General features: G+C 40.7%; 2 protein-coding genes across 8 annotated transcripts in view; one reads left to right on the forward strand and one right to left on the reverse strand.

Annotated features, from left to right (window-relative positions):
* Positions 1 to 5491, reverse strand: part of LOC308190352 (uncharacterized protein) — a 42561-nt gene extending 37070 nt beyond the window's left edge. The window contains exon 1 of the mRNA XM_080581651.1: positions 5334 to 5491. Coding sequence (XP_080437777.1) covers positions 5334 to 5434 — 101 coding nt within the window. The 5' untranslated portion in view covers positions 5435 to 5491. The remainder of the gene's footprint in view (positions 1 to 5333) is intronic.
* ZFHX4 (zinc finger homeobox 4) overlaps positions 84 to 19698 on the forward strand; it is a 154276-nt gene continuing 134661 nt past the window's right edge. For 5 of the 7 annotated variants that reach the window (XM_080581617.1, XM_080581619.1, XM_080581622.1 and 2 more), the window contains exon 1: positions 84 to 3421. The gene's annotated coding sequence lies outside the window, so the exon portion shown is untranslated. Of the gene's footprint in view, positions 3422 to 5711; positions 5865 to 19698 lie in introns of those variants that run through there. The other 2 variants (XM_080581620.1, XM_080581618.1) reach the window with 2 other exon arrangements.

Below are 19698 nucleotides of genomic sequence, written 5' to 3' on the forward strand. Positions count from 1 at the left end.
AGCCCCGGGTCCTCCTCGCCTGCCTCCCCCAGCCCGCGCCGCGCTCCCGCTCTTATCACATCCCACAAACCTGCTGCTGCTGCCTCCCGGAATTAACCTTCTTCGATTTTTCCTAGCTACGTGGCGATCCCCGGGTTTCTTCTAAACTGTTAACATCCCGTAGTGCCCTTTTTTTTTTTTTTTTTTTTTTAGCTTCACCCCCCCCAACCCCCCTCCCTGATAGCTACTATTTTTAGGGAGAGAGAAAAAGAGAGAGAGAAAGAGAGAGGAGATTTAAAATGTTAGGAAGGACAGTAAACAGTGGCAGAAGAAACCCTGAAAAATGTGGACTCTCCTCTCGCAATTCCTGCCTGTGTCCTCCCCCCCCCCCCCTTTGTTCCTTTAGCTGTAACTCAAGAACACCATAAACCTATATCCCCCTTCAAGAAGAGAGAAAGGGAAAAAATCTACAGCCAAAAAAGAATGACTTGACTGTTCTGACGTTTGGTGTTTTGACATTAATGACATTAATGATATTGATGTTTCACCATGAAAAAAGCACTAGGAATAAAGGAGGTGGTGGGGGAGGTGCGGGGGGACGACTTTAAAACTAAATTATCTTCGTTTCCTTATTCTTCTGTGACATTAAGTATACGTGTTTCTTCACTTGAATTTGAAATAGATGTATTGTTCTCAGGTGTTTCTTCATCACATTGTATTTAATTGTCTCCAGTCTTAGGAAATGTGTTACCATCCTTCAGGCATGCACTTGAATGGACAATGCATCCTTCTATCTCAGAGTCCCGTTTCGTCTACAATTTAAGCCTAAAAGCCCCTTTCCATCATACCCCCTCAATCCGATAACTGTAAACGGGTTTCAGAGATTCCATTTTCACTCTTTGTTTGCATTTTTTTCCACCCTTTAAACAACGATGCAGAATATTGTTAGTTGCCTTATTACCTTCATTCACAGGGAGCAGTGCTTGTGGAAATCTACATACATGTGCTCAGTTTGTTTGGTTTTGTTTCTTTCTTTTTGTCATTGATGAGCTGGTGCAAGGCTTAGGTGAGATTTGAAGAAGGAATAAAGTTGCTCTCAAGAACCGTCCAGTGCCCCTGACTTTTCCTAAAGTTTGAGTCTTGGAGATTTTCCTGAAGTTTGAAGTAAGGCTTCTCTGGATTGGAGTAGGGCTTTATTGGCAGGCTCCAATCTTTGGAATAGCCGTACTTTCAGGCTGGCGATTTTTTATTTGTCTTTTTTTTCTCCCCTTTCCAAAGACTTTTTTTTTTTTTTTTCCTCCCAAACTATCAAGACCTTCACTCTGACCTTAAACATCTGCTTTTAGCAACTCAGTTCCCTGACACTGGCCTGTGCTTCCTTAAGGGCAGCCTTAATTCATCATCAGGTGGGGATTTTCCTATTAGCGTTAGTTCCAGTACTCGCAAAATGTTCTTCTGGCATAGAAGGTTTCAGGCCTGGAGAGGTGCACATTTCTGCCATCTAGGTTTTTGCTGGTTTGTTGTTGTTGTGGGTGCATGCTTTTAATGGAAGGCTGCGATAAAACCTTCCTGCTGGTTTTTGGCGTTTAAGGCCTACGAGAATCTTTTGACGTGTGTCCCAGGAATCACGAACTTCAAAGGCTTGTCAGCGCTGAGGTTATGGTTCACCTGCACAGGGTCCCTGGTACTGTAAATATCCCTCACATGTAACTGTGACTTAGTGACCATTTCTGGTATACCCATTTTTGGAATGGCATTATCAAAAATCTGCACGTGTTCTTGCGGTGTATTCAGATGCTCTTTGAATAGTCATGTTTTTATCTTCAGTAGGGGGTATTTTAAAGTATGTCTATTCCTAGTTTTAGTTAATTATCTTTTAATGAAAGTGTCAGTCATATTCACATCTGCAGTATTAGGTTAAGATAATTAGATTTTCAAATGAGAAGCAATCTTCTTAAATCCCACACAGGAAAATATTTGTAGAAGATTCCGATTTATAATGACATCTGTACATTTTATCCTAGTTTTCATCATAATAACCTCCCCCATCCACTCCCCAAAAAATATCTAAGGTGTCTAGTAAAATATAATAGACAAAGTATTAATAAATATCAATACTTGTAGAGAAAGTGGAAGATGATTGCAAGTATATGCATGAAACATGTATTGTATGCAAAGAGACTCTTTCCCTGGGCTGGTATTTACTTCATTTTGATAAGGCTGTTTACAGTTGACATTGTATATTCTAGAAGGCTTTGTGTTTTACTTCGTTGATTTCTCCAAGCAATTACATGGCGCCCACCAAATGAAGTGTGTTGTGCTATGTGTGACCGTGTGTATGTGGAGCCTATGTATATACGTGTAAATATAATGTGGGATGTGTGCATGCGTGCGCATGTGCTTGTAAATAAATTCCTCTTTATCTCTGTATAGGAATATCTGTAAGATTCCCTATTTTAGATACACTATCTTTTCTTTTACGGGGACATCGTACATTCATTATCCCATTGCAAACATATATTTTTCATTAAATCTCCATTAAAAGGGGGGGGGGGAAGACAGACAGAAAGACAAACAGCAAGAAATATCTCCCTGATGGAATAATTAATTTGGACCCGTTTCTTTTAAGTTCCCGAACAGTTAAAAGAGCAAGTCTGCCCCATCTTCTTCCCCCCCCCTTTTTTTTTTTTTTTAATTTTCCCCAGCCATCTACTTTGTGTGCCTGTGCGTGTGTGTCTGTGTTACTAATGAAGTTTGCAGACTCGTGTTTGCATCCACGAGCTCCTTTTTGCTGCCCCTTCTTCTCCGGGCTGCCTCTGTGGCTCCCGCAGCCCCGGCGAGCCCCCGGCAGCCGCGGCAGCTCCGGCTTCCCCGGCTCCGGGGCTGCGCGTCATTTGCAGCCCGGAGAATGTTGATCACCTCACTAATTACACCTCTCCCTCTCCTCTTCCCTCTCCTCTCCCTCTCCCTCTCGCTCCCTCTCTCTCTCTCTCTCTCTCTCTCTCCTCTCTCTCCTCTCTCTCCCTCTCTCTCTCTCATTCCCAGAGTGCATATCGGGAATAGACACACAAAGACATGCGCACTCAACTTAATCAGCCATTTTTTTAAACAGGGCTAAAACGATAATAATTAGCAGAATAAAGACATATCGGATTTTCATTTCCTTTCCTCCTTTTCCCAACCCCTTCACAACCAAACAGCGAGACCGCGGTCGGCACATGCTTTAACAACTCCCGGACCCCAAAGGACCGCTCCATGCCCCCCACTTCTTGCTCAATCATTTTTATTTTCACCCAATAAAGTTGGAGGATTATTTTTTTTTATTATTTTTTTAATGAACCTTCTCTCGTTTACTTGGATGTGATCAGCTGTTAAGTAAATAAAGCAAAACAAAAAAAAAAAGAGGCGAAGATCCAGTAGGAACTGCGAGGGGAAATGGAAAGTAAGTTTTTTCTTTAACTTTTATTGAGTAGTTTGTGTTAAATTTAGGTCGAGTATCGATTATCTTTCCAGGCTGATCTTGCACAATCTTTGATATTTCGCTCTCGCTCTCGCTCTCTCTCTCTCCCTCTCTCTGTGCCTCTTTCTCTCTCTCTCACATACACACACACACTCACATCCCCAGATCCCATGTATCTCTCCCCTCTCTCTCTCCCCCCTTTTTCTGCCTGTTTCCCCATTTTTAGGTACAGTATTTGCTCTCATTTGGGGAGGAGGGGCTGCTTTTTCTCTCTCCCTTCTTTCTTTCTCTCTCCCTCTCTCTCTTATTCCGGGGGATACGTTTTGTTTGTGTATTATTTTTTGTTTGTTTGTTTTGGTTTCGGGATTTTTTTATTTTTTCGGGCTGTAACTTTGGGATTGAGCGTGGGACCCCGCTCACTTTGCAGCAGAGATTCGGGGGGTGCCCCCCACTTTTTATTTTGCCTTTTTTTTTTTTTTTATCTCCGAGAGCTCGGGGTGGGGGGACGTACTGTCAGATTAGGGAAGACGTTACGGCTGTCAGAAGTCATCGCTCGCCAGCCCCTTCAGAGCTCGCACTCTCGTTTCGCAGCCCGGTCCCCCCAAAACTTTGAGGTGCTTTTTGAAGGCACATTCCGCTCTCCCACCCTCCTTCCCTCTCCTCCCCATCTCCACCCCCCTCGGCCTCCCAAACTTTCGCTTTCGGGCGGGGGTTGTGGGGGAGGGTGTCGGGGGGTGCCAGCAGGGCAATGGGGACCCTGTCTCTGCGTGCGTGTGTGCGGAAGAAGGTGAGGGGTGCCCCCCCCAGCCCCCCCTTTTATTTGGCAGGTAGGTTTCTCAGGAGCAGAGGCAGGGGTGGCTGTGCGGGGGTGAGCGCGGGGCTGAGTGAGTGAACGCAGGGGGATCGCGCCGGCTCTGGCAGCAGGAGGAAGAGGAGCCCGTTAGGAGCGCGCCCTGCCTCTCTGTCAGTTTCGCCGCACGGAGCGGAGAGGCAGCACGGCACGGCCCAGCACGGCCCAGCACGGCACGGCACGGCACGGCCCCGCCGGCGGGGATGCGCGGCCAGCTGCTGCCTACGGGCGGCTGCCGGCCGGGCGCTGCCGGAGCCCCCGGCATCCCCGCCGTGCCGTGCCGAGCCGTGCCGTGCCGCGCCATAGGAAAGGCTCCTCGCCGGCAAGGTCGGGGGCTGCATTCAGAGCAGCCTTTCTGAGATTTTTGAAGGGGGGCATGGGATGGGGGGGCGGTTGTTTTGCGGGACAGGCGTCTATTTATTTTTTTTTAAACCGAAGACTAAGGTGTTAAAAAAAAAAAAAAGGCAAAAAGCAACGGCTAACCAAAAAAAAAAAAAAAAAAAGCTCATAAACAGCGAGAAGGCAGTTCGGTCCCTGCTCTGTCATACTGCTCGTGCCAGAATCAAGTGCATCCCTTCCCATCACGGCGGCTAATGGCAGACGCGTCCCTGCTTCCCCCTCTTGCCTTACGTGAAATTTCCTGCAAAAAAATGCTAATAAACTTTCCCCCCATCCGATGCCAACTTACGGCGGTTCCCCTCCACTCCTCCCTTCCTGCATCTTCTCCCCCCCCCCACCCCCCACCCCCAGCCTCCCCAGCAGCAGCAGAAAATGCGCGGGTTGGTATTTCTTTTGTTACCTGCGAGCCGGGCGGCCGGGGGTCTCTCATCGGCTGCTTGGGGCACTGGGTCCAACCGAGAGAGGAGGCACATCAGTCGGGTTCAGCCTGTTTCACCTCAGCGCCGTCCCGAGGAGGCTTTAGCCACCATTCAATAACACACCCTCCTCCTCCTCTTCCTCCTTAGGTACCAAGGCAGAGATCGCAAACATAACACCCCCCCTCCCCACCAAAAAAAAAAAAAAACCAACCAAAAGACAACTTGCCAGGCTGAAGATGGTGGATTTACATTAAGCCAGACACAGGCAGGTTCACTCAGGAAGTCTGACCATCCCGTTTTCTGACAGTTGCATTTCCTCGGCTCCATTCCGTCCTCCTCTCTTCTTTTTTTTTTTTTTAATTTTCTTTTTATTAGCCTCGTTCCGTTTTTAATCAAGGATTATGTAGTTGGCAGGAGGACAGCGAGAAAGAGAGTGGAAAGAGAGGGCTCGTGTGCTTTTGGGGTGGTTGCTGTGAGGGTGTTTTTTTTTTTGATGGTGTATTTTTTTTTTTCAATTGTGTTTCCCCTGGATTTTCAGTGGCTCGATCCTTAGGAGCGGTGGTGGAGTGTTTAAAAAGATCATATGTAGCATTATATTTTTAGTTTGGTGGTGGATGGATGGAAGAGGTAGTGAGAAGCCTTTGCAGCCCTGCCTGTTGTTGGTTAGATTGAGGCAGAGACTTGGCTGCGATTGGGACGCGACTGTGACATGGGCATCGATCGCTTCCATTGAGAGCAATGCAAAAACACAGCCTGGGTATGTAACACTCTCAGTGCCATCAACACTTGTTTTACTTTATATTTACTGGCAAAACTGACAGAACGATCCGGAGTGCTTTTCTTTGAAATAAGGAATACAAACATTTGGCTGGGAAGGTGCACAAAGAAGATTGTGGAAATAAACGGGGGGCTGAAGGTTGGGGTGGAGGGGAAGAGCCTTAATCATCATTGCTCCACTTCCTATTCAACTGACTGTATTTAAGGAGTTTCTCTCTTTTCTCGACTGGGGGATCCTACTAAACTGGTGGAAATGGAAAAAAAAAATCAGACAATCAACCTTGAGGGAATATCTGCTAGTTTTCAGGGTTTGCGGTTTCAGCCGGTAGGAAGGCACACAAAATAAAAGATGGCTAGCCAGCTGTTTTAACCTCTTGCACCTGGCTCCAGAGCTGGGGCTCACCAGGATTATTCAGTTATTCGTGCTATCTGTGCTTGAATATTTATAGTGTACAATCTGGAGATCCACACAGTGCATTGTAGCATCTCTTTATCCTTTAGTCGTGGGCTTTTTGGACTTCGTCAACATAAACATGTATTCAATAGTTTTCATTTTTATGATAATGAACAGAGAGGGTCAATGAAATATAGAGGGAAAAGTCGTAAATCTGCAAAAGTGAAACCTACCCAAGGAACAAAGAAAGGTCAGGTAAACCATCTGTGTAAGTCACAGTAATAGTACCTGCTGTTTGGTTTATGCAGTGATACTGGTTTATTATTCTCTAAAATGAAACTTATCCGCTAGATCAAGTTAAAACTAAAGGAGAGCTGTGGAGATGATAAATGGCATTGTATGCATCTTTCAGAATAGGGACACGTTTTTGTTCCTAGATTTTTGAATAGTTTAGGTTTATTTGCGAAGATGGTGCAACAGCAAAGAACATAGAAAGGGGGCCGAGAAAAATCACTGTTTAATATTGCAGAATTTACTGCTTCCATTCTGACCATGAGCCTAAATTTACACAATGAAATTTGATTATCTCTAATAACAATATTAGATCCTGCACTGGATGGATGAGAATTGAGGTGGTTTTGTTGATTGCAAGGGTTTAATGTTGCATTTCAGAATCTGATGTGGTTTAGCCTCCCTTCCATTAACTGGAAAACCCCTGAGGTTTTACAATTATTTCTTAAAGATAATACATTTAAGATTGCATTGGTAGGCTGAAGAAAAGTCATAAAGGCAAGAAGGGAAGCCCTTAATAACTCTTGAGATTCAGACATGTTCAGCAGTTAGATTGGCTCTGACTTCACCAAGGGTCGACAATGTGTCATTTCCATGAAGCCAAATTGCCCTCTGCCTATATGATATTAATGTGCAAATCAATATTTCAGGGATTAAATTTCCCTTCTTCATTTTTTATGGTTTCTACCTCAATAAGTCTCAAGTCTATTAGAAGAGGCTGGATGATTTAAAATCTTTCACTGCAGAATGGCTTGTCGTAGCCTTGTTTCACAGACCGTTTTTGGATTTTAGTTATAAAAGACTAAAGGCATTCCAAAGAAGTTGATAGTCAATATAGGGACATGCTCACTGTTGTAAAGCCCTTGTTCGATTAAGAGCTAAAAAGGTATTGAAAATATAATATATATGTTTATGTAATATATATGCATTCTGCTGCTTTAAAAATATTGTGTTAATCACCTATTGATTTATTTCAAAATCAATTGAAGCTCCTTTCTTATTAGTGATTTGTTCAGCATTCTTCAGCCTTGTTGTTAATTTTCTTAAACAGCATGCATGAATTAATCTGCTGGTAGAATGTGTTTTGGGTTTTCTTTGAGGCATATTTAAAACCAGGCATTCTTACCTATTTAAGCTGAGTGGTGTGAAGAGTTTAGTATTGTTGGGAGAGCCAGGGCACTGTTTGCTGCACTTTGGATTCAGCATGGTTTTAATGAAGCTAAGGGGCACTTTGTAAATATTTTATGATTTCTACTCAGATGCTTATCAACAATGTTTCTTAAGGGTTTCCAGTGAATATTCAGGATCCGTTAAAAATTAACATGGAGCTATCTGGTCTGGAAGGAAACAGTACATGACAGAAAATTTAGGTCAAAATATGAGGTTGTGACTTTATCACATAATGTTGGGAAGGCCCTACTGTCTATCATTTAGTGTTGTTTTATAGTCTTAGACCATCTGGACCAAGTTCCGCACAGCTGCATGAATTTCATATGTGATAGAACATTTTTTCCATTCAGTGTGAAATGTTCCTTCCTAAAAACGTACACCAGACTCGCTTAATTTAGTCTGCTAAAAGAAATGCACATGAAAAAGGACAAAAGACTCTTTAATCTCTGCAAGCTGTTTGTTTTTCTTCAAGATTCCTGTCTGTTTGGGTTTGAAAAGTCATGTTTATTGAGCAGATGATTCTGAGGTGTGACATTAAAATAATATATGATTTTTGTGCTAGTTTCTGCTCTCCTAGTTAATTTGCAGAACTACTTTTTATGCCTGTCAAAACACATAGTTAATCTATTCTTATTTACAATTAATCTCAATAAAATTAATCTTAACTATGCCTTAGTCAGTAGCTTAAAATATCTAATTATATTCAATTAACTGCTGTCATAGTAATTAACACTGCTTAATTGCCTCTGCATATATTTATGTAAAGCTCATTAGTTACTGCTTGCTCTTTTTTCCTTTTCTCAGTCCCATTTTTTGTGGCTCTGAGAGCACTGACACAAAGCCCAGTGCAATTTTTTGACAATTCGGTTCTTGAAGAATCTGTGACAATGGCAGTACATGTGTTCATAGCGTGTTGTGTGGGTAAATATTTATGTTTTCATATGCAAAAAGGGTACCAGAGCTGGGTCTCTAAAGAACTTCCAGCCCTCCCCACCTCCTTCTCCTACACCAGCACATACAAAAATGTTTTCTAGCCTTGTTGATAGAAATATGAGAAGCCAGATTAAGCTTTGTGTTTATAAATGAAGAGCTTTTCTGCATCTGCCTTGGGGCTGTACCCAGAAGGCAGAGCTTTGCTGCTCCAAATTCATTCAAAGGGTTAAAGACTTGGCCAAGGTTCAAACTGAGAAGCGCCCAGGGAAAGTGCATGTGAATATGTACAAGTTTCATGTAATTAGTGCTTAATTATATTAACATATGCAAATTGTCAACTTAGGAGCTTGTTGAGCTGGCAAAGATCAGCCAGGCACAATTGCTGTATTGTTCTGAAACAATAATGGATTTCAAGTTGGATTGTGAAAACACATAACTAGCTATCTAATTTAACTCATACCATGGTGAAATTTCATTAGTCTCCATGGAGACTGGTTTAATTGTGCTGACTAATGTTCTGGGCTGCAGAATGTCCTAAAAAGAAAGCGTTGTTTGCCTAATCCACCTTACAATGACACTTGTTTGTACATGTTTCCCTTGTGTGAGAATTTGCATATGCAAATAAATAGTTTCTCTGCCCCATTTGTCATGGCTGTTCATTACCCATGAAGAGGACATTGTTACTAGGCTGTTACTGAGTCTCCCAAGACAGGATAGTGTCAACCAGTCCAGCCACATTCTTTCATAATTTGTTTCTGATTAATAGACCAGAGTGAGGCTCATTCTATTCAGGCCTCTGCAAAGGGAAGGTCAATTCTGTCACTGAAAAGAGTTTCCGCAGCAACTGAAGTTTTTGCTCTCCCTCCCCGCAACCCCCCCCCCCCCCCCAAAATAATCATATTTAAAATAATGTATTCTTGCTTTAAGGAATACCTCCGCTAATAATCTCTAGTTTCCTAAAGCAAAAGATAGGAAAATAAAGGAGATTCTGGTATTGGAATATTAATCCTGTTTTTGACAGAAAGGTAAACTGATATAATTGCTTTTCAGTCGAAGGAATGGGGGTTTATACAAGTGTGAAAGCATCGGAAAAGGATTAGCATTTTTTTGCATAATGAAAAGCTCTGTTGAATAGGGCACTGAATGGTTGACTGAATGACTGAGATGAAAGGAAGATGAAAATGCAGGCTCCTCTTTCTTTATGCCTATGTTCTGCTCTCCCTAAAGTTATGTTTGTCCAAGACTTGAGAAAACAAGCAGGAGCTCGGATTTCAGCAACTTTTTAAGATGCCCCGAGTTTCCATCATCATGTGGAGTAATATGTATGAGAACAGTGCGGCGAAAGGCTGATAAACACAGGTTTGGTTGGAGAAGAGTTCCAGGAACATGACAGGCAAACCAAATATTGACTATTGGGTATCGAGGATTCCCAGCACTTCGCCTGGGGGAAAGAGCAAGGGAGGAGGGGGCCAGCAGGGAGGGACAGAGTCAGTTTAAAAGTTGCCAATGGAAATTATGCATCGACGCATAATAATCTAATAAAGTTTGGTATTCGAGGAAGCAGGGTTTAGTCAATATCTGTTTTAATTATTAAACTATTACTCTTTTGGAAAAAGTTATGAGTTCTGACTCAGTGCTAAGTGTTTAAGTGGTGTATATAAAGCCTTTCTGAGGAAAAAATTACTCTCTTGTTTCGGCTTTTAAAATAAAGAAAGCTTACTGAAATAGAAATTGATATATGCACATAGCGAGCAGGGTGCTTGGCGGGACTGCGTCCGTGTACTCAAGTTGTTTAAAGTATTTTGATTCAGGTAGGTTCAGGTGGCGAGGAGGGCCTCAGCCTCCTGCAGTCAGTACAAGCCCCCACTGACTTCAACCAGAGCAGGATCAGGCCCCGAGACAGGGCTGCAACTGGTTAGCTGTTGACAATGTGATCAGTGCTTCTAATTATGTTCTCTCAACAGTAATTAGGGCAGTTAAAATACCATAAGTGTTGAGCCACTTTTGAAAGTGGGAAGTGGTTCTTTTGTATGTATGTAAATCAAATGCGGTGTGAATAATTGTTTGTATGTATGCATATTAAATAGGCTTTTTTTTTTTTCAGGTCAACATAAGAACCGATTTAGAGCTACTGTGGAAAATTGTTGGTAGATAGACTAACTAATAACATGTTTGGGGGATTTTTCTAGTTTGTAGAACGTATATTTGTATGTTTGTTAGTTCAGCATTGAAGTTGACTTGATAATGTTTAAATGGTTAGAGGTGTCTCTAAGAAATTGTATTTTTTTTAGTGGATAAATGAAGTAAAATCACAAATGCAGGAAGCGCTCGGTCAGAGTAAAGTGATGAAAATTCTCTTCTTTAAGACAAATTTAAGACCTTCTATGGGGCATGCAAATCTTTTACTGCTAGCTATGAAATTCCTTATAACTTCTTTTAAAGAAATATGCTTATGGGATATTCTTTCATTCTGGGAACAGCTTATTTGTGCATTTCCCTAAGAAAAATGTGTTAATTTAAAAAATAAATTCATTTATATTTTAAAATATTGTTAACCAAGCACCATGTGTTGTCTCTGGCAAAGTTCCAGCCACCGTAGAACTGGATAACACATGGGTTAATAATAACTTATGTGATGTCTGCATTCTTACTGAATGGGCAGAAACCCAGCACACTGAGACTCGAGATTTTACAGAATAAGATGTAATGCAGAAAATGGTTAGGTGAACAGATGCAGAGACAGAAGAAACTAAAAATCTTTTGATACATGCTTAAAAATCTAGTGGATTCTGTTGGGTTGTTGGGATTATTATTAATTTATTGATAGCAGAGTTCAGCAGACTTGTAGAGATAAACTTATTTTACATAAATAAGGGCAGCAGTTTTAGCCTTTAATACATACTACTCTATTCCTTTTTAAATCATTCCACAGCACTTTTATACCTCGATTTTTTATTATTCCTCTAACTTTTGCTGAGCTCCAAACTGTGCCAGAAAAGTTTGTACCAGAATGAAATATGGTAGTCTTGTTGAAGAATGATATTTTCTGCTTAAAATATTCTAAAGAATAGTTTAACAAAGTTTTATGATCAAAATAAAAGCTTGCCATATTGAGATTCTCTTTTATGTTTTCACATTGTTCAGAATCAGCTTTACATTCCAAAAAAGAGAGAGAGAGAGATTTGGAAAGTAAATTGTCAAAATTATAGCTTATTTGCTTTTAGTACTTTTGAGAACATTTTTATGTGCAGAAACTGGGATTTCTTTGCAGACAAACCTAGCAGAGTTTTGACACTCCCGCTGATCTGATAGGCTGTACCAATTCCTAAGTAGGTGTTCAGGTCAATAGTTCACAAACTAAAGGCTATATGTACATGATAGACCATGGTGACTCTGAAAACATACATTTACCATATAAGCTGCAATGCTGTCTGCTGAACAAGTGATGCGCACGCTGGACATACATCTAGAATTGTGTTACTAGACGAATATTCTGCTTCTAAAACAAAGAAGTTCTTAAAAAATGCCCATGTCAATGTGAGCCTAGGACAAATAAACCCAAAAGAAACCAGAACCCAATTCTTTCTATTCATCCTCTACTAAATTAAAAATAATTCCCCCAAAATAAGAGGAGTTATGTGGGTGTAAAACCGACAAGACATACAGTTTTGATATTAGTAGAAAAGGAATCAGGCCTTTAGCCACAAGTTGAAATCTCATAAAATCAATTTTAAAATATTTAATTTCTTCTTTTTGCACCACCGTTCCCATTTTCAAGGATGGTATGCTTGGCACAGGAGGCACCACAGGGTCTGTAAGAAGGAGGTTTCGCAGAGACACTGATGGAGGTTGATTCTGTCCCTTCACCGGGTAACAGCAGAGCTGAGGGCCTGGGAGCTGTGGCTGTGGAAGGCTTGCTCCTCCCTGTTTTGACACTGAGGCTCCTTTGTAGAGAAACGCACCTAACCTGAGGTGACAAGGCACCTGTCACTAGTAGAGCTTCAATGTTTGGGGCACTGATGGAAATCTGGAGTAATCCCAGTTATTTCTGCACTTGTTCCAGAACATGGTAGTGTAATAGATCAGAATAACATCTTTTTGAAGAAAACAAAAACATAACTTATTTCTTGCCCTTCCTTGTTGGGGAGGATCTTTTGATTGAGGATATTTTGATTATTCAGAAGGCCAGAACTTTCCTGAGAAGATAGAGAGGAAAAAAAAAAATCTTGGCTTTGCCAAGTGTTAATATGACCATTTCAAACACAGGTGTTTTTTTCATGTGAGAAGCCATGGCTGTCCACCTTCAAATCAGAATTTTTCTCTTTACTTAACACCTAGCACTTCTTATATCTTCCCCACTCGAGAAAATAAGGGTGTGAGTGAAAAGTAGCTTCTTAAAAGGGAATTTATTCCTGTGGGTTTCTATCTGATCCTTTTATATATATATATTTATATCAAAATATGGTTATTGATTTTGTTTACAGCACTGAGGTTTTAAATTAAAGAAAATGTAACATCTCCAAAATAAATTATTTAGCTGTATGGCAAATGTCACCCCTCAATCCCTGAATTCCTTGGAGCTTTATGAACTGCTTGAGAAAAAAAAAAAAAAAGAAAAAAAAGAAAAAAAAATCAGGTTGCTTGCCATGCCACTGCAGCCATCTGCAGGGTGGGAAGCATCACCCTGTGTGCAGCCAGCCATGAGCCATGCTGCTGCAGCGCAGTGATATGCTCAGGGGCCTTCTTCCAGCAGGAGCAACTAACTGATTGCTGTAGGGAGACAAAATCCGATTTCTCACTGGGTCATCAGCCAGTGCACTAGGACAGGCGTTTCAGCTCCAGCAAGAGGCATTGCTGGGGCTGTTTTAATTCACGCGTGGTCGTGCCTGTGGGTTTTTCCCTGCCTGGATGCATAGTTTCCTCAGCACTGCTGCAGTTTCCCATTGTGACCGAGGGCCTGGTCCAAAGTCCAGCGCCGCCTCATCGATTCCCCTCGGGCTTGGATCAGGCCCTTGCAAAGAAGAGTGCCATCTGCTGAGGCACCCACTGCAATTCAAGCCCCATCCCCAGCCTGAAGCACTCTCTGAAATCACAGGGCAGAGCGCTGCGGTCACAACTTTTTCCCGAGTGGGTGGAAAGGCAACGAGAGACAATGGAGTCAAAAATGTTAGTATTTAAATATAGCAGAAAACTGGGAGCCTGACGATAGCTCAGCTACTACCGAGGAAATTCAGCCATCTGGAGTTTGTGACACATCCAGAAGGGGGTGGGGTGTGCGGGGGAGACCTTAAAAATGAAGGATTTCATTGCACGTTGAAATTTATTCTCTGAGCAGGCTGCTGCTTTACTGTTGAGCAATGTAGGTCTCTGAGTGGTTTTGTGCATCAAAGATGTACGTACTGAGACACCTAGCTCCTTGCCACAATCGGATGTTAACAATAATGTTTCTGGACCAGGCTTCTTTGGCCTAGTCCTGAGCTTACTGGTTCAATTCAGTTTATTTTTCAACGTTATAGTTATTTTATTTTATTTTTTATTTATTTTTTTTGAGGCGGTTTGAATTTTTTAAATACATAAAATGGCAGTGATCTATAAACATTCCTGGTTTCGGTTGGGGCTGTGCAGAAGGGCTGAATCTGCTCTCAGCATATATATATATATATATATATCTGTACATGATTTTAACAATTGGAGGCAAAGATATTAGAAATTTTCTAGGTTCATTTAAAAATCTATTCAATTTAAACAAATGCTGAATTGTGTATGGTTTGTCTGGGAATTACTTAGGCTGCACAGTGTAATAATATTTTATTAGCTGTCACTTGTTTTTTGGGAAGAAAATGGTGATTTTTATGTTGTGTGTTACTTGCAAACTTGGCACTGACATGGGACAGTCCCCAAACATGAATTTCTATAAAGGTGGGACAGTAGTTGCCCAAAAGGTGAAGATTTGAGAAAAATTGGGGTGGGTCATTTCTTTCCTGAAATGAAGCAGGGTACAGATTAGGAGCCATTAAGGTTTGCTAGGAGTTGCTGGTCATAGAAGCCTGTTTAAGTGCTCACTGTCAACAAGGAAATCATGGGCAGCACTTAAAGTGGCTCACCTCTGATTTATTCATAAACCTCACACGAGCACTTGGCTTTGTTCTTGCTCTGGTAAGGGGGAACTGATGCCAATAAGAACAGGAATAAAGAGCTTCTTGCATGGTCCAAAAGTGAATAGCACTTTATCTCAAAGCATGACCTCCATTCCCAAGATCTGTTGTGTTACAGTTGACTCCATCTAGATGTGTATTCTCAGATGAATTGCTAGAAGAGGTTACAACAAATATATACTTTGTAAACCCTCTAGATGTAACAAGAACTGTGTAACTGGAACTTAGGTTCTAACTTGACAGAAAGGTTGCAGTATTTGTAGTGAACTGAGAGATTTCCGCTTCAGACAGCATTTTATGCTAGTGTGTTTAATGTGAGTCAGAAAATAGTATGATTATATGGCTGTGATTCAAGCAAAAAAATTATATTCTTTAGGGGATTCATTTGAAAAATGTATTTTGATAAACAGACATGCAGAAACACGAACTAGTTCAGAAAGAAAAAAAAAAAGGAAAGAAAAAAAGTTGACTTCATTTTTAGGCATATTTGATTGCTGTTGCTATATTTTTGTTTCTCTAAAAAAGGCAAAGTAGTGCTAGCAGTCCATAATGGGGGAAGGGACCTTTTGAAGACGGTCAACTGCCATGTTTGCACTGGGGCAGAGGTTGAGTACAGTTACTTAAATCCCCAGAGAAACATTTAGTTAACGCTGGTCTCTTTCTGATCCCATCTGAGTCTGGTTTTCTTTTCTGCTTTTTAATGAAGTTTGTTTGTTGCTATGTTTAGGTTATGTTTTTAAACTGACTTGCATTTTCACAACAGATTTGACCAAAAGAGTCATAATGGAAGACAGTGATGAGAGTTAATGATACGTCTTTGATAAAGCAGTCCTCGTGTGCAATCTGATCACAGCCATCAGCTCATTTGTCATGGCTGAAGTGAAAATGTCAGGACCAATGAGTGTATCAGTGCTGAAGGGGGCGAAAGGGCTTTTGGAGACACTTTTGTGCTGGGAGTGGGCCACAGCTTAGATACAGCTCTAGGGAAATACTGGGATTAGCCAACTCTGTGCACAAATCCCTAGCATAACAGAATTAGTTGGGAAAATGAGGTTTGTTAGGGGAAAAAAATCTGTAGAACTGCTCTAGGCTGCAGCCCAGGAACTATGCAAAGCAGTAAGGCATCTTCTTAAAATAATTTTAGCAATGTGAACTCACACACATTCCAACACAAATCACAATCGGTAGCCAACATTATAACAAAACCCATATTAATGCATTTTGCATATGTACATGGATATGCTTCTAGAAAGAAAAAAAATAGTGCATGTAAAATAAATATGGTCTTCACAATCATAAGAGAAGGTTTTCTGAATTTTACACAGAAGACAGAAGAAATTAATACAACTTATTTAAATACCAACCAGCACTGCTGATATTTTTGCATGGCTTAGTTCAAATAAAAGCTACAGGCAGTCTCCCTGCTGTAGACTTTTCTTTACTCAGAAGGTATAATTCATGCCATAAGAACATATTGACTGCTAAACTGGGACTCTGTTCTAGCTAGCTTCTTCTCTCTTTGACTGGTGGGTACAACATGCTTCTGAAGAATATCACAGTAGGCACATGTGGGGTAACTTATTATATGTGCCTGCCTTGCCATGATTGCAAATACAGTTTTTTTTAGACCTCTGAAGAACAAAGTTTAATATCCCTTACAATTTTTGTTTGTTTGTTTGTTTTTCACATTCATTACAAAACCTCTGGATACATTTGGCAGACAATTTCCATTCTCTTTCTTAACCTTGGTAAATTCATGTTCTCAATGGTGTCCTGCAGCAATGACTCCTACTGCCTAATCCCTCTGGCACTCTCATCATCAGTTTTTAATTTGTCACAGCCTAGCTTTCTTGGAAACCTGCTACTTGTCTTTTGGTAAGCCTCTTCTCATTGCTTCCTGTTAAATATCTAGGAAGAGCAGGCTGCTTTTGCCCCTGTGTTGTCCATAAAAATTGTGAAAAAATCTCAATGTCTGTGAGGTGGAGATCATACCTACCAGAGTTATTCAGCTGGTATGAAACTGTGTAGGTGTTTGACCAGGTCACGTCGAACTTGCACTACTCCAGTGCAAGTGGAGTGTGTTGTTCTGCCTCCAATGTGTGGATAGTTTACTGGGGAATTGTCCAAGTAACAGACTTACTGTCTACTTAACAGTAGATAGCTGTCTGTCTGCTAACGCTGTCTCTTAGCCTGTGGAAGGGACAGATTACCTGTTTGATACTGTAGGACTGGGGGTGTTTTGACATCACAGGCTCACACCGAGGGTGTTCAGCAGATGACTGCCATTGAGCTGAATGGCTTTTTTCCTTTGTTTAGTATTGCTGTTAGAGGTGCTGCTGCAAGTTTATTGTCTTGCCTTCACGTTTAATGGCAGTCTGAGATGAAAACTAAGTTTGATTTCAGCTCTGTTGTGTCACTGGCCTGCTAGCTGCATACAAGGACATGCATGCATGCATGCTAGCTGCATACATGCATGTCTGCGTACAGGGACCTTTGAAACAGAGCGTGCTGGAGAGCAGCACCAGCTCCCAGCTGCGCTCAGGTTGTCAGCATGCCTGCCATGCTACCATGCACTCATCCGCAGGGGAAAGCATGTAGTACGTCTCTTGACTCCTTCTCCTTTCCCAAAACTCAGGCGCAAGTTTGGGAGCATGCTGATGGGAGGGGTGGAGAGCAGGGGCTGTGCGGAAGAGCCCCGGGCTGTGGCTCAGATGGCAGGTAATCGCCACTGGTAAGACAGGCCTCCTCGCAGCAGGCTTGCCGCTAGTGTGTGAAACTGCTTGTTGTGGTCACGGGCTGCAGGCCCCCGGGCCTTCTGGGCCTCGTTTTGCTACCAACAAGGCCACAGGGGCCAAAGGTACCAGGTAGCTTTCTGTCTGGCATAGGAATTTGTAACTACGCTGCAGCCTTTAAACCCCAAACACTTCTCTGTTTATGCATGTCAGCATGAGTGGCAGCGGCAAAGTAATTTATTTCATCTAACTCGTACTTATATTTGTTAGGAGTCGTCTGCAGTTTTCTTCCATTTCATGTACAGTGAATTGTCCTCTTTCAGATAATGCACTCAAACAACCTTTTTTTTTGTTGTTTAATTCTATTGATTTACAGTATTGAAGTGAAATATCTGTTACCAGTTTCCTGCACTTTGACTGTATGTAGTCAAAGAAGCTGATGAGATTCTTCCCTCCCCTCCACAAGCCCTTTAGCTGTTTTAAATGTATAATTATCATTGCATGTCATTTGATAGCTGCACTAATTGCTGCCAACCATTGTCTGTTTGCACTTAATGCTGAAACCTGATCAACATCCTGCTTTGGTTGATGTTTGGTGGTAAACTTTAATTAACTCTTATTGCATTGAAGAAGAGCTCAGTCTCTGTGCTAACTAATCATTTACCTTCATTATGTCCTGACAGCTCCACTTGTTCCTGGTACTAATAGATACACCAGTCAGTAAATAAACCTGCAAACCTTCATGCCTTCAAGTTGTTCCACATTGATATTTTGTTGCTTAAAGTATAATGGGGTAAAGATAATTATTTCAGTTAGTTTTGTATCTCTGCTTTTCCAGACACCAATCTCAAATTGCCTTTTTCATGCCAGACAATATCATTTTAATAGTAACTGTAGATTTAAGATAACATTATTCCTTCAGCATGGTTCCTATATACATGCATCTTTTGAATCAATACAATTAAGCTTGTCTCCTGTTGGAATTCTTGTAATTATTTTTCCTGAAATACTTTTCCTGTAATGATATTGAAGTTAAAGTAATCAGGTTACTGGCAGATCATGTAAAATTCAACTCAAAATTGCTGGCTGCTTGATTTTAATTTGTCTGACATCAAGTTTGTTTGAAAAGGGATAATATGTGGTTAAACCAGGGAGCTTATAATTATGGTTGACATTTGTTTGTTTATAATGAAATCTAATTAAAGTTCATACATTTTAAAACACAAAAGTTAATTACTGAATTGCTCACTTCACTTATGCACAGCAGTCAAATTAACTTGCAGAACAAAAAATGACAAAAGACTGTGCATAATAAAAACAAAATGCCCAGCTGATCTTGGCAATACAAAACAAATTTGCCATGATAATATTCTAGAAAAAAAAAAAAAACAAAACAAAACAAAAAAAAATGCAAATGCTTTATTAATAACTAAACTGTTTAAAAAACATCCTGTATTTTCCCTGACCAGGGTGATTTTAATAGAGTAATATTTAAATGTTTAACATGACTTACAATACCCATAGCTTTTTTCTCTTCCTTTTCAGATGCAAAATTGAAGAATCTTGTACTTTTGTAAATGTACTCAAAAGCATAATTCTTTATTCTTTTTTTCAAGACTTTTTCTGAAGTAATCTAGAGTTGTAGTATCTCAAATACTTGCTCGAGTACCTGCCTCATGGTAACTTATAGATAGATAATAGCAGCATTTTTAGCATGCAAGCAAATTAACATTTGGAAAACAAACAAACAAACAAACAAAGTATTATAACTTTTATTTCACAGCTGGTTTTGAGACAACAAAGAGCTAGGTGAATATTATAGAGCCACTTTGACTCAGCCATTATTTTGCCTATACATCCAGACTTGAGTAAAATCCCAAAGTTTGTGTTAATTTACACTCTAAAAGATTATACTACTGTATTTTCCATCCTTAAAGTATTTTTAGTATATTTAATTATGCTAATATTACATTATTGTTAAATTAGGCTTAAGTTTAATGAAGCAAAAAAAATACATTTCTCTATTTTTTCTTAAAAGCTGTGAACACAAATGGTCTCTTTTATAGTGTTTGAGAACAGGTGACAGATCCAGGCAGTGTGTTTTTTAGTGAAGACAATTAGGATTAATTTTCTAGCTGT

The sequence above is a fragment of the Anser brachyrhynchus genome (assembly GCF_964034855.1).
Source record: "Anser brachyrhynchus genome assembly, chromosome: 2".
NCBI classification, from domain to species: Eukaryota; Metazoa; Chordata; class Aves; order Anseriformes; family Anatidae; genus Anser; species Anser brachyrhynchus.